The following is a 12,150-nucleotide window of genomic DNA, read 5'->3' as shown; positions in this document are numbered from 1 at the left end:
ACCTTAACTTTTCCAACATTTTTTGGCCCTTCCAGCACCATCTCCGCCTCCGTCTCCATAGCTGCAACCCCCACTGACACCTTGTCCTCACCCGCAACCCCCACTGACACCTTGTCCTCACCCGCAACCCCCACTGACACCTTGTCCTCACCCGCAACCCCCACTGACACCTTGTCCTCACCCGCAACCCCTACTGACACCTTCTCCTCACCAGCAACCTCCACTGTCACTTTCTCACTCGCCATCTTCTGACGCTCCTCTGCGCCAAACAGGTTCCTCTGTCATTTATTCTCTCAGACATGGGCGTTTGTTTCTGCTGTGGACCAATCAGCGATGATGCGCGCCGAGAATGGAGCATTCCATTACATACGAAGGGGTTTTTATTATTAGGGAATATTCATTGCATTGCACTTTAGCAGTTAAATGTTTTTCTAAATTTAATGTATATTACTAAACTTCTATTTTATAGAAATGAAGGGAGTTAACTATAGCTAAAGCTCTGCCCCTTTATACTAATGCCTTTGGTATCTCGTCACACTTCCCCGCAAATGTCGCTGCAGAGTGTACGGAAATTAAATCATTGTTCACGTCAACATGGCTGTAAAAAGTCGCTAAAGGGACGTCCGCTCTTCCCTTTCTCGTCCTAAACAAGGCTAGTGTGTGTGCAGTCCATGGACCGAGCGATCGGACCATCGATCGCATGTAAAATGGCTCGGCATAAAAAGTTGGTCGAAATTTCTGTAGTGTGTACCCAGCTTTAGCCAGTAACCCTTTAACTGTCTTCTCAATATACAACTATCACATGGATTTATATGCTTGGAATTAGCAAACAATGGCATTGTAACAAAATGTGTCTCAGACATATTTTCAATGTTCCACGTGGAATTTTATTGCTTTATTATAAAAACTAGACATTTATTGTATGAAAATATAAAAAAAACCAATCACAGCTCTGACTTATGTTAAAGCTCCCGAATCAGGTTGCAGAAAAATACTTGGCCATTAAGAGGTTTAAGCTGAAAGAAAGCTGACATGAATGTTCTTTTTGGAGAGAGAGGTCCCAATGCACAAAGCAAAACTATTGACAACATTCCACAAACAGCCTGGGTGTGGTACAGCTGTGTAATATATATTACGGCTGCTATATTGTTATACAAGACAAGGAGCTGAAGACACCAGTAAGTAAATATGTTTCTCACAGACATGAGGATCTCCTGTACACTCACCGTCCTATTGCTGAGCGTTACGCTCTGTGCCGCAGAGAGCACCTGCCCAGGTAAGTCACAGCAGCAAAGAATAAGTCTAAGATAACAGCTTTTCTACAAGATGTCATAGAGCCTAAACAATGGGACCCTAGTCATTGACATTATTATTTAAACAACATAATGCAATTAATTGATTACACCATAGGCACAAACATTTCATAGTCTTTATTTTCAAGACAGAAGTTGCACTTCAAAGGGATTCATAAAGATCTTTCCTACAGCAATATAAGAATACTTTGTATACTACAATAATAATAGTGACAGGAGTTTTCAAACTCAAAATTTTTAACACTGTCTTTAAAACCTCAGCAACACAGAGTAACAGTGCGTGTTTTCAGGATTTCCACAGAAAATTATGTGGGAATTAACTCTTACCAGAGATGGATCTCTCCTTTTAGCCAAGTCAATGATTCAAGTGTTAGCTGGATACACACCTATGCCATCTTACTTCAGATGTGATTTCTGTAACTATTTCACCAATAATTAGCATGCCGATTCATGTGTACACACCTACATGATTAACCGTCAGATCTGTGATCTTCATCTCTAATAACCAGTCTTACAACTGTCACTTTTGTATACTTTATCCCTATGATCTCTGACATTGTGTTTGTCGTGGCTGTATGGTAGAAGTGAAAGTTTTGGGGATCGGAGAATCAGACAAGTTGACGATCATCAGAGGGTGCCCAGGAGCCCCTGGACATGATGGATTGAGAGGAGATCCTGGACAACAGGGGGAGAAAGGTCAGTTCACTATCATTGTTGTATACAAAAAACTCAGGTTTATTTAATAACATGGTACAAATACAGGTGTAACGATCCGCAGCAATCCAGCATCTTCCTAATGAATGGTAAGCTCTGCAAATAGATTTAGTAACACCTTCATAAAAGCCAAGTAAAGTCCTGCTGCATGAACATTATTATACAGTCATCTCTTAATATTTACATTGAACAAAGCTAAAGGATAAACATGTGTTTCTCTGCATAGCTTAATTGATTAAATTGAATCGTCGGGGTCATTGTACATTTCTGGGTGTAGGTAAAGTCATGCCAACAATAAACCTTTCTTAAATGAATTGAATGAATCCTATATTAAAACTGTTGAAATAATTTAATGGAAGTTCTTTGTTAATGTGCTTAGTTTACATTATTGTGTTTAATTTTAGGAGAGATAGGATCTATGGGACAACCTGGGAACATTGGACCAGAGGGGAACAAAGGTAAATCTCAATACCAATAAGTTTATTACCAAATATTAAATCTAAACTAAATATAACTAATATGATCTATTCTAAACTTATGTAACAGACGGAGGAGCTACAGCTGTTGTGGGTCTCAATTCCCAGCACGCCCTGCTGGCTTTTGTCAGGACAAGCTGGAATTTGTACTTTTACTTTTAGAGAGCTGCTGATTCCGTAAATTTGTAAACTGTAGATTGTGATAATCTGCTGTAAATTATTATAACGGGAGAGTAGTGACATCATCACATTGGTACTCAGGATAAGAAACACTGTTTCAGCTCATATGCTATAAGATTCCACAGCACAATTGAGAAGTGCGATATATAAAATTATTTCTGAGCTTCGTACCAGTGAGTGACCTTGTTTTATATTTTTTTGTTCTGGTTTTTCTATGAGGTTGCTGAATGTTTAATATTTCTAACATATTTCCACCTCTATCGCCTCTATTTTCTACCCTAATCCTTGTAATGTTAACTCTCGAACTTTGGTCCTCTCTACTTCCCATCTCCTCATCCTCTTTGTGATGTTTCCTTTGTTCTAGTTGTGTGGTCTTATATAGCTGCTTTCTCTATTGTCTCCTGTATAGATTTTTACTAATTCTGTTGTTTCCTCTTGTCCCTTATCTGTATTTTTTTCTGTTTATTCTTAGTTGATTGTGAGGCGCCATATAAATACAGATGATAATGAACAAAGTAACCCATAGCAAATAATCATTAATTAGAGACTTGTTTATACTTGACAGGCTTCATTAAGAGCTGGACTAAAAGTGTAGGCATAAAAATGAGATAAGTGCAATTCAAAATAAACACATAAATGGACCTGCATGAAAATGCATTGAAAGCACATTGAGACAGGCGCTAAGCATACTATAATGCGGTGGCGTATTTGAGACATAACCATTAAGCTGATGATAGTGAATGGTGTTTTAGTGTAAAACCCCCCATAAATAATTAAATAAGTAATTGAAAAAAAAAATAGTAATCTTATTACATACTGGAGGAGATCTTCTGGTTGCAGCTTCTTAATATAGAAGCATTTGCTATAGTTGAGATGAACGACATCCCAAGATAGATCTTGTGTAGATGTCATCCCTGTTATAATACATATAAAACAGGTCTCTGGCTTGCGCATGGTCACCCCTCTATGGTGCATCAACAGCCACTCACAGGGTCACGCTCTCAATTAAACTGACTTCTAAATTGTCTATTATCATTATGGGTCATCACTGTGGCCAAACACCTCCCAACATTCTGATTGGGCAAATGTGGGACAAATTGAACCACACCCATGATCCAATCAGCCACGCCCACTATTCACCCAGCGACGCCCCCAGTCAGCCACTCCCATAGAATCCACTGGTCAAAAGTAGACATGTCCTTTAAATTTAATATAAATTAGTCTATTGTTATTTGTGGGGGACGTGGATAAGAATTGAACCTACCCAGAGTGTACTGTTATCACTGCACGAAATTCCCAGGTCCTACATTAGTAGTATTATCAGCCTTCTACTAGCCCTTGTGGTAGCCATCATATTGCTGTGTGCGTCTCCTGTACTTTGATCCCCTAGGAAAAGACAAAACTAATACAAAGTAAAATTGATAAACTAGATAACTCAGGAGTGTGACTGAGTAATGAGTGTGATGTAAGGGCCCATCACTCATATACAACAGTACAGACACTAGTATTTGTATAGTGTAATAGCTACTACTCATTGTTATATGTCATTTTACTGCAGGAGATCCGGGTGTTCCAGGGCTACAAGGACAAAAAGGTAAAACAGTGATATAATAGATATTATTGTAGATTGTATTTACATTGTTTTGAAATGTTGTCATATTTATCTTCAGTCTATCCATCATTGTCTGCATTCTTTTTCTGTCTACAGGGGATAGGGGAGACCCGGCCCTACCCGAATCTTTGTACGGTGAGGTTTTCTGGAACATTGATTTCTGTGGCTATAAATGAATTAATATTTTGTTTAGTTCTAATAAACAGAAATTTTTAATTACTTTTAAGTTGCAGTTTTCTGTAAGGAAATGTAAGAAGGTAAATATTCCAAAACCTTTCTGAAGTCACCGACTTGACCTGTTTTTAGATACTGCCCTGTTGGCAGCTTCAGTCCATGCTGTGACCGATTATTGTGTAAAAGGACAAATAATCCCCAATGCCGTGTTTTGCCTCACAGCATAGATAGAATGTTATCTGCTCATGGTCAATGCCCCTTATGTCCCGTCTACCCTGAGATTGTATAGGAGGAGAGAGGATAATACTGAAAAGCCGTTCCTAAATCCAAGACGTCTGAAGGTAACAGGGAAGGCATACGATATTCCAGACTGGCAGCATCGGAGCTCAAATTCCTTCCATCGTTTTTAGGCTCTTGGAGCCTTTGACGGACGTGAAGGTTATAGAATGAGTTATAATATTTATTCAATGTAATTTTCTGCTTCCTATCTCTCAGCTGCTAGGAACTGTAAGGAGCTGCAGGATCATGGAGAGACTCTCAGTGACTGGTACACAATATACCCGGATGGGAAGACCCCACTGAGAGTCCTGTGTGACATGCACACTGATGGCGGAGGATGGATTGTAAGTCTGTCTGCAGAAATCTCTACATTGCATACAAATATACAGTTCATGCCTTGAGGGAAGTTCTAGGCCTTCAAAAAAAGCAAAAAACCCAATTGTGCAGAAGCACAGCCCCTTTATCTACATAATATAAGGTCACAGATGACACTAACACTAAACTTTAAATAAATGTAAATTCTTCCAATAAACATACCTCCCACCAACCTACTTATATAACCTACAAGGTTTCCGCAGTTGGTACTTGGATGGGTCAGGAGTTACTCACCTTGATGGCACCTGTGATGGTGTAATGCTGGGACGTTTTGAAAGTAAAGCTTGGTCATGGAAGGAGTTAGTGGGACAACCACCTTGAGCATGAGGACCACTTGTAATCAGGTCACTCAGCCGGACTGATAAATGATGAATCTCTCTCTTCTGAGCCCCATCTGTGTCGTCGCATCTCAGTTTATGTAACTTTTCTTTACCTGATATCTGTAACATGGTCGATACTGACAGTCAACTTAGCGTAGAGTTTCCAGTCTAATATAAGGTACAAGTTGTGGCCACAACCAAAAGACACATGAAGTCATATGAATAGAAGTTTGCTTATTAAAAGTGAATACACTATAAGCAATGCAGGCTCAACCCATTAGCCGATTTATTTGGTGATGCAAGAACGACTGAGGTATGTACATACCTGTATTAACCGTAAAGCAGCGTAAGTTGATTCCTACAACTTGAAATTGTTTAAGAATGTAAAGTCCAGCAACTCTTGGATAGAATAGAACTTCAACAACCCAATGTCACACAGCAGGGAGTGACTTCTATATACTTTGGTTTACAAAACGGTCACAATCTAGGTAAAGGGTCAGAGCCCGATATCTGAAACAGAAAGAAAGCAAACTAAAGCTAGTTACACACTACATGTTTTTCGTCCAATAATCGGCTCAATCAGCCGACATACAACCGCTCGTTCAAAAGTCGGGTCAGTGTGTGCAGTGACACGATGGTCGAAAGTCTGCCCAAATGGACGATTGTCGCCTCATTTGGTTGGTCGTACCGTTAAATATTTTCGTTCCAATCTCGCTTCTGTTGTGTAGTGTGTATAAACTTCCGTCCGATCCACGACAATCCTCCGATACTTCCTCAACCTGGGGGGGCACGTGTATGTAAATTTTTGATGTCTGTCCCAGTCCCACGTGGTGCGGTATCCACACATCACAGGCTTGTGTTTTGTATAGATGTATATTGCACCTGTCTGGCTGCAGACCATTGCACTTGTATAAAGCACGTGTATTATTACCCTTTGCGTCTATGTTGGCAATGTATTTTCATATTTACCCTTTATAAACTATTAAAGTTATAAAGTCATATTAGCCTTTTTTAACTAATATTTGTGAAATACCCAGAATAAACCACACAGTGTTCATTCAACATTGTTATTGCAGGAAAAAAAAGTACAAAAATGTTTGCAATACAAGTGAAAAAAATAGTATTTTTAAAGGTGCTACTGGTTTGTGGCAGAACAGGTCTTGATGTCGCTTGGGTTTCTATTCCCTTTGATCTCTTTATCTACGACATAAGGAAATAAAAAATGTTTACCATTTAACTTCTATATCTGTAATTTATATTCAACGACATAAATACTCTCATTTTCTCACCTTGCACACTGCTCGAGATCAGTTTATGTTTTGGTCCCTGTGGCGCAATCGCAATAATAGCGGGCTTAACCCCCATACATTCTGGAAAACAGGCGCCATTTTGGTTATTATAACGGTACAGGTGTGTGCCCGAAGCATTTAGCTGTCTACACATGTTCACTGAAATACCTTTGTGTGGAACTTCTTTTATATATTTTTCTTTTTCAATTTTTTCTTGTTTGATAACAGGTGTAACATTAGTGGTATCATGGTATCTAAACAGTTAATTCTTCGTTCTGACATAAAAAAATATATGTTACAAATTAGGCGTTTACATTGCTTTATGTGACACTAGAATGAAATAAAGTCCTTCAAGCAGGTAACTACATCTGCTACTGACCTTTTTTTAATGTTGTTATCGTCCTGGTCCAATACTTTGACCATCATCTCCACCTCTCTTGGGCTCATTGGATTTGCTCTTTGCTCTTCTTGAGTATCTTCATCCCCCACCTTAACTTTTTCTACATTTTTTGGCCTTTCCAGCACCATCTCTGACTCTGTCTCCGTCTCCATAGCCACATTCACTTCCCCCAGGTAGCTCAGTGATAACATCTAGAACTACAAAGGGTTTAAATCGTGAATGTTGCCACTATGTAGCTTTAGGACTCATTTCCTTTCTCGTTTTCTTAATATAGGTATTTCAGAGACGTTACGATGGTTCAGTGGATTTCCTGCGTAACTGGAAGTCCTATAAGATGGGGTTTGGCAGCCGCCTGACTGAGTTCTGGCTGGGGAATGACAATCTTCACATGTTATCATCATCAGGTAATGAGCACTAGGGGGTAAATTTGCTAAAAACTGTGTTTGGTGGCTGTTTTAAACCACCAAACATTGCTGGCGATTTAGTGCTCCAAACCACTGCATTTACTACAGGGCAGTTTGAGGCTGCGATGTAAAATGCCTGGTGATGTGTGGCGGATTGAAAACATCTAGTAAATCTATCCCTAGGACTTCATATTATTTATTTGTAATTTTCTCTTGACTGTGGGAGATTTATTTTAGCGTTTCTTGTGTGAGGTAACAGAATAGGATGATAATATTTAAGATGCATTTGAGACTAGATGAGGGGCTGATCTTGAGGGAGTCAGTGATCTGTTAACTGGTTTAGTTGTTACAGTGAGGACAGAGCTGCATGTAACAGTGTTAGTGACATGATGTGAGGAGGGGAATGGAAGCAGCAGGAAGCCACAGACTGAAAGTTATATAGTGGAAGGAGCAGGGTCCTCCAGCAGCACAGAGTATATCAGGAGATGAGTGATGTATTAGTGAGGACAGGGTTGCATGTGACAGGGGCAGTGACATGATGTGAGGAGGGGAATGGAAGCAGCAGGAAGCCACAGACTGAAAGTTATATAGTGGAAGGAGCAAGGTCCTCCAGCAGCACAGAGTATATCAGGAGATGAGTGATGTGTTAGTGAGGACAGGGCTGCATGTGACAGGGGCAGTGACATGATGTGAGGAGGGGAATGGAAGCAGCAGGAAGCCACAGACTGAAAGTTATGTAGCGGAAGGAGCAGGGTCCCCAGCAGCACAGAGTATATCAGCAGATGAGTGATGTGTTAGTGAGGGCAGGTCTGCATGTGACAGGGGCAGTGACATGTGAGGAGGGGAATGGAGACAGGTGGGAAGTCACAGACAGAGGAAGATAATGGAAAGAGCAGGGTCCTCCAGCAGCACAATGTAGTGATGTCAGCATCCTGTCAAACTGATGCCGGAACAATGTGCTATTAAGAGTACCCTTCTATGACATTAAGTTCACACATCACTCCTAATTACTTGTTAATGTTGGATCTGGTCAGAAAACAATTTGGAAATTATTTTGTTTATTCCCATTGCAGGTACATGGGAACTACGTGTTGATCTGCAAGACTATGAATTTAAAAAATATTTTGCTAAATACAAATCTTTCAGTGTTATGGGAGAATCTGAGAAATACAAATTGATCCTTGGAGACTTTCTGAGTGGTGATGCAGGTAAGGAACAACAGAGTTGTATAAACAAATGATAGTGATTTATAAACAACTAAAATTGGTGTGCAACACATGGGTAGCTTTCTTTGGCCAGTACAGTAACTTTATACCACATTTGACAAGCAAACCTTTAGGTGTGAGCGCAAATCAATTATCTGATTGTCCATGTCCTTGTTTTAATAACATTTCTGACCTTAAAAAATATTTTGCTGTATACAAATCTTTCAAAGTTATGGGAGACTCTGAGAAATACCAATTGATCCTTGGAGACTTTCTGAGTGGTGATGCAGGTAAGGAACCACAGTGTTGATAGTGATGTATAAACAAATGACATTGCCGCGTAATGTGTGTGTAGCTCTGGTTGGTCAGTGTTGTAACTTTATACCTTATTTGACCAAACAGTATTGTTTTATTACTGTGTTTGTTCCAATTGTAAAGCGCTACGGAATATGCTGGCGCTATATAAATAAATGTTGATTATAATGATTATGAAAAGAATACACTGAATCAGCAGTGAGTGCTGCCCAACTATAAGCAGCATATCATCTCCTCCTCAAGATCTACTAAAATAACATACACTATATAGGTAATCAGCGCTCCCATATAAAAACAATTGCCATTGGAATTATACACATTATCCTGGTGCTATAATCAAACAACATGAATTCAATTCTATGTCCATGAAACGGTGTCTTGACTTATTTCCTCAGTCCATCATTACAATCATAAGGAGCATTAGCAAGAATCATTCCTTTCAAACGATTATTTTTAGATGTCCTGGTAAACGAAAAAAATGTGAAAAATAATACAGTTTAAAAATGGATTATCATCATCATCATCTATATATATATATATATATATATATATATATATATATATATATATAGCGCCACTAATTCTTCAGCGCTGTACAGGGAACTCACTCACATCAGTCCCTGCCATATTGGAGCTTACAGTTTAAATTCCCTAATATACACACACACACACAGACAGGAAGACTAAGGTCAATTTTGGCAGCAGCCAATTAACCTACCAGTATATTTTTGGAGTGTGGGAGGAAGCCGGAGCACCCGGAGGAAACCCACGCAAACACAGGGAGAACATACAAATTCCACACAGATAAGGCCATGGTCGGGAATCAAACTCATGACCCCAGTGCTGTGAGGCAGAAGTGCTAACCACTGAGCCACCGTGTGTGGATTTATTATATCAAAAACATATTCATTAATGTGCACACAGTGATCCTGGTGATATATCAAGTGTATCCACAGCGTGCACATCTCCCAATCAGTGATTCACTCAGAGCTCATAACACCTCACCTAATATATATATATATATATATATATATATATATATAATATCTATCTATCTATATATAATCTAATCTATCTATCTATCTATCTATGTATAAGACTGTCCAGAGTCTGGTGTTAGGGTAATTTTACCTCTCCTTTATCAAGTCCCTTCAGATATCAGTGAGATAAGATGCTAGTTAACCAGGAAATCAGTAATCAAGACACAGACATGCCAATGTCAAGATAGGACTGAGCTGTGCTCGTTTATTTCTGGCATACATTTATACATGAAAAAGCTTTTGATCTGGTTATAGAGCAGAAACATATGATTGATATTTTCCTGAGTAAATATAAATCTTCTGACAAAGCTAGTTAGTTCTCTTCATGTCACTTTTATGGGTTCTTATCAACTTTCACTTGAGCCAGTACTCCCAATGTCCTCATCATCCATTATCCCATGTCCTAGGCCTCCATCCGGGGTCTTTGAGATAGTTCAAGGCTGGAGCTGGTGATCACACTGAATGTATTTTTAAGGCAAATTCCAAGATTTTTAACTCCTTCATATATCATTATTACCATCATCATTGAGAACCTAGAAATGCTCTCACACTGGCTATCACTGGTATACTGGTGGCTGGACAGGTTGCTTTATATATATATATATATATATATATATATATATCTGTCTGTCTGTCCAGTGTCTGGCTATCACCGGTACACTGGTGGCTGGACGGGTTTCTTCTTACTCGCAACGCGTTTCAGCTTGAACTTTTACCAAGATATCTGTGAATCATCATCATCTTCATCATCAACATTTATTTATCTAGCACCAGCAAATTCTATAGCGCTTTACAATTGGGAACAAATGTTAATAAAACAATACTGGGTAATACAGACAAAGAGATAAGAGGGCCCTTCTCACAAGCTTACAATCTATGGGTCAATGGGAGTTTGAAACACCAGGGAATGTGCTACATCATATTGCACATGGGTCCAGCTAGAATACAAAAGTAGAAAGTATTGAATGGGCTGTGTGATCAGTCATACAGCAATAGTGGCCAGAGGATTGTTGTCTTGTGTTAGCTGTGTAGAGGGTGGTAATAGGGTAACCTAGGGAGGGTAAGAGGGTTGTAGAGGAATATTATAAGCTTGCCTGAAGAGGTGGGTTTTCTGAGAACGCTTGAAGGTTTGAAGACTAGAGGAAAGTTTTACTGTGCAAGGGAGGGAATTCCACAAAGTGGGAGCAGTCCGAAAGAGTCCTGTTATCGGGAATGGGAGGATGTGAGAGTGGAAGAGAGACGCAGATCTTGTGCAGAGCAGAGGTGTCGAGTTGGGAGATATTTTGAGACAAGTGAGGAGATGTATGTTGGTGCAGTTTTGTTGACGGCCTTGTATGTTAGTAGAAGAAGAATGACATTTATTATACCACCAGACTCCCTTGGGAATCCTACAGATCTGATTTTTATTTCGTGGTGGTTCAATTACCATCCTGTTTATACCAAACCAATGTTCATTACACGTCACACATGGATTTGGCAAACATAACCGTTTGAAAGTTATGAACTTATCTGTTGCATATACATGTTCGCAGTCATTAAGTTCTTTGAACAAAATTAATACATTTTCAGTCTCTCTGATACTTACTCCCTAAATTGTAGCAGTGTGTTCCCTCCAGGGGCAGCAGTTGTGCACATTTATAAATAATCCTTATTGTGTTTTTGTTTAGGAGATTCTCTGACATATCACAACGGGATGATGTTCTCCACCGTGGACCAGGACAACGATCCAGAAATCAGTAATTGTGCCCAGGAGTACATGGGAGCCTGGTGGTACAAAGCCTGTCATCATGCAAACCTGAACGGACTGTACCTTCCTGGAAAGCATAACTCCACTGCTGATGGCATTAACTGGAGCTATGGCAAGGGGTATTATTACTCCTTCAAACAGTCTGAGATGAAAATCAGACCCGTGTAATGAAACAGAAAGACGCTTCCTACGAAACACACAGAATTACACAGATATTATCTTCCTCCACTGCTGTAATCAACGATTATTGTGTAACTGCATGTTATTATATGAATAAATCACTTACTGATATACACATCTATATAAA

General features: G+C 39.4%; 1 protein-coding gene across 1 annotated transcript; it reads left to right on the top strand.

The window, feature by feature from the left end:
* Window positions 1-1,139: 1,139 nt before the first annotated feature.
* Window positions 1,140-12,138, top strand: LOC142101293 (ficolin-1-A-like). The gene is made up of 9 exons (XM_075185653.1): window positions 1,140-1,276; window positions 1,896-2,009; window positions 2,432-2,485; window positions 4,242-4,277; window positions 4,392-4,430; window positions 4,965-5,092; window positions 7,407-7,536; window positions 8,610-8,744; window positions 11,764-12,138. The coding sequence occupies exons 1-9, from the start codon at window positions 1,189-1,191 to the stop codon at window positions 12,009-12,011; spliced, it is 972 nt and encodes a 323-aa protein (XP_075041754.1). The 5' UTR covers window positions 1,140-1,188; the 3' UTR covers window positions 12,012-12,138.
* The last annotated feature ends 12 nt before the right edge of the window (window positions 12,139-12,150 follow it).

This window comes from Mixophyes fleayi, chromosome 9 (genome assembly GCF_038048845.1).
Source record: "Mixophyes fleayi isolate aMixFle1 chromosome 9, aMixFle1.hap1, whole genome shotgun sequence".
Lineage (NCBI taxonomy): Eukaryota > Metazoa > Chordata > Amphibia > Anura > Limnodynastidae > Mixophyes > Mixophyes fleayi.
Note: the sequence above shows the minus strand (reverse complement) of the source record. Positions and strands in the feature narration are given on the sequence as shown.

Coding starts and splice junctions, on each gene's coding strand:
- LOC142101293 (XM_075185653.1), top strand. CDS start 1,189: ATGTTTCTCACAGACATGAGGATCTCCTGTACACTCACCGTCCTATTG. Junction 2,010..2,431: donor TGGACAACAGGGGGAGAAAG/GTCAGTTCACTA, acceptor GTTTAATTTTAG/GAGAGATAGGATCTATGGGA. Junction 8,745..11,763: donor CTTTCTGAGTGGTGATGCAG/GTAAGGAACAAC, acceptor GTTTTTGTTTAG/GAGATTCTCTGACATATCAC.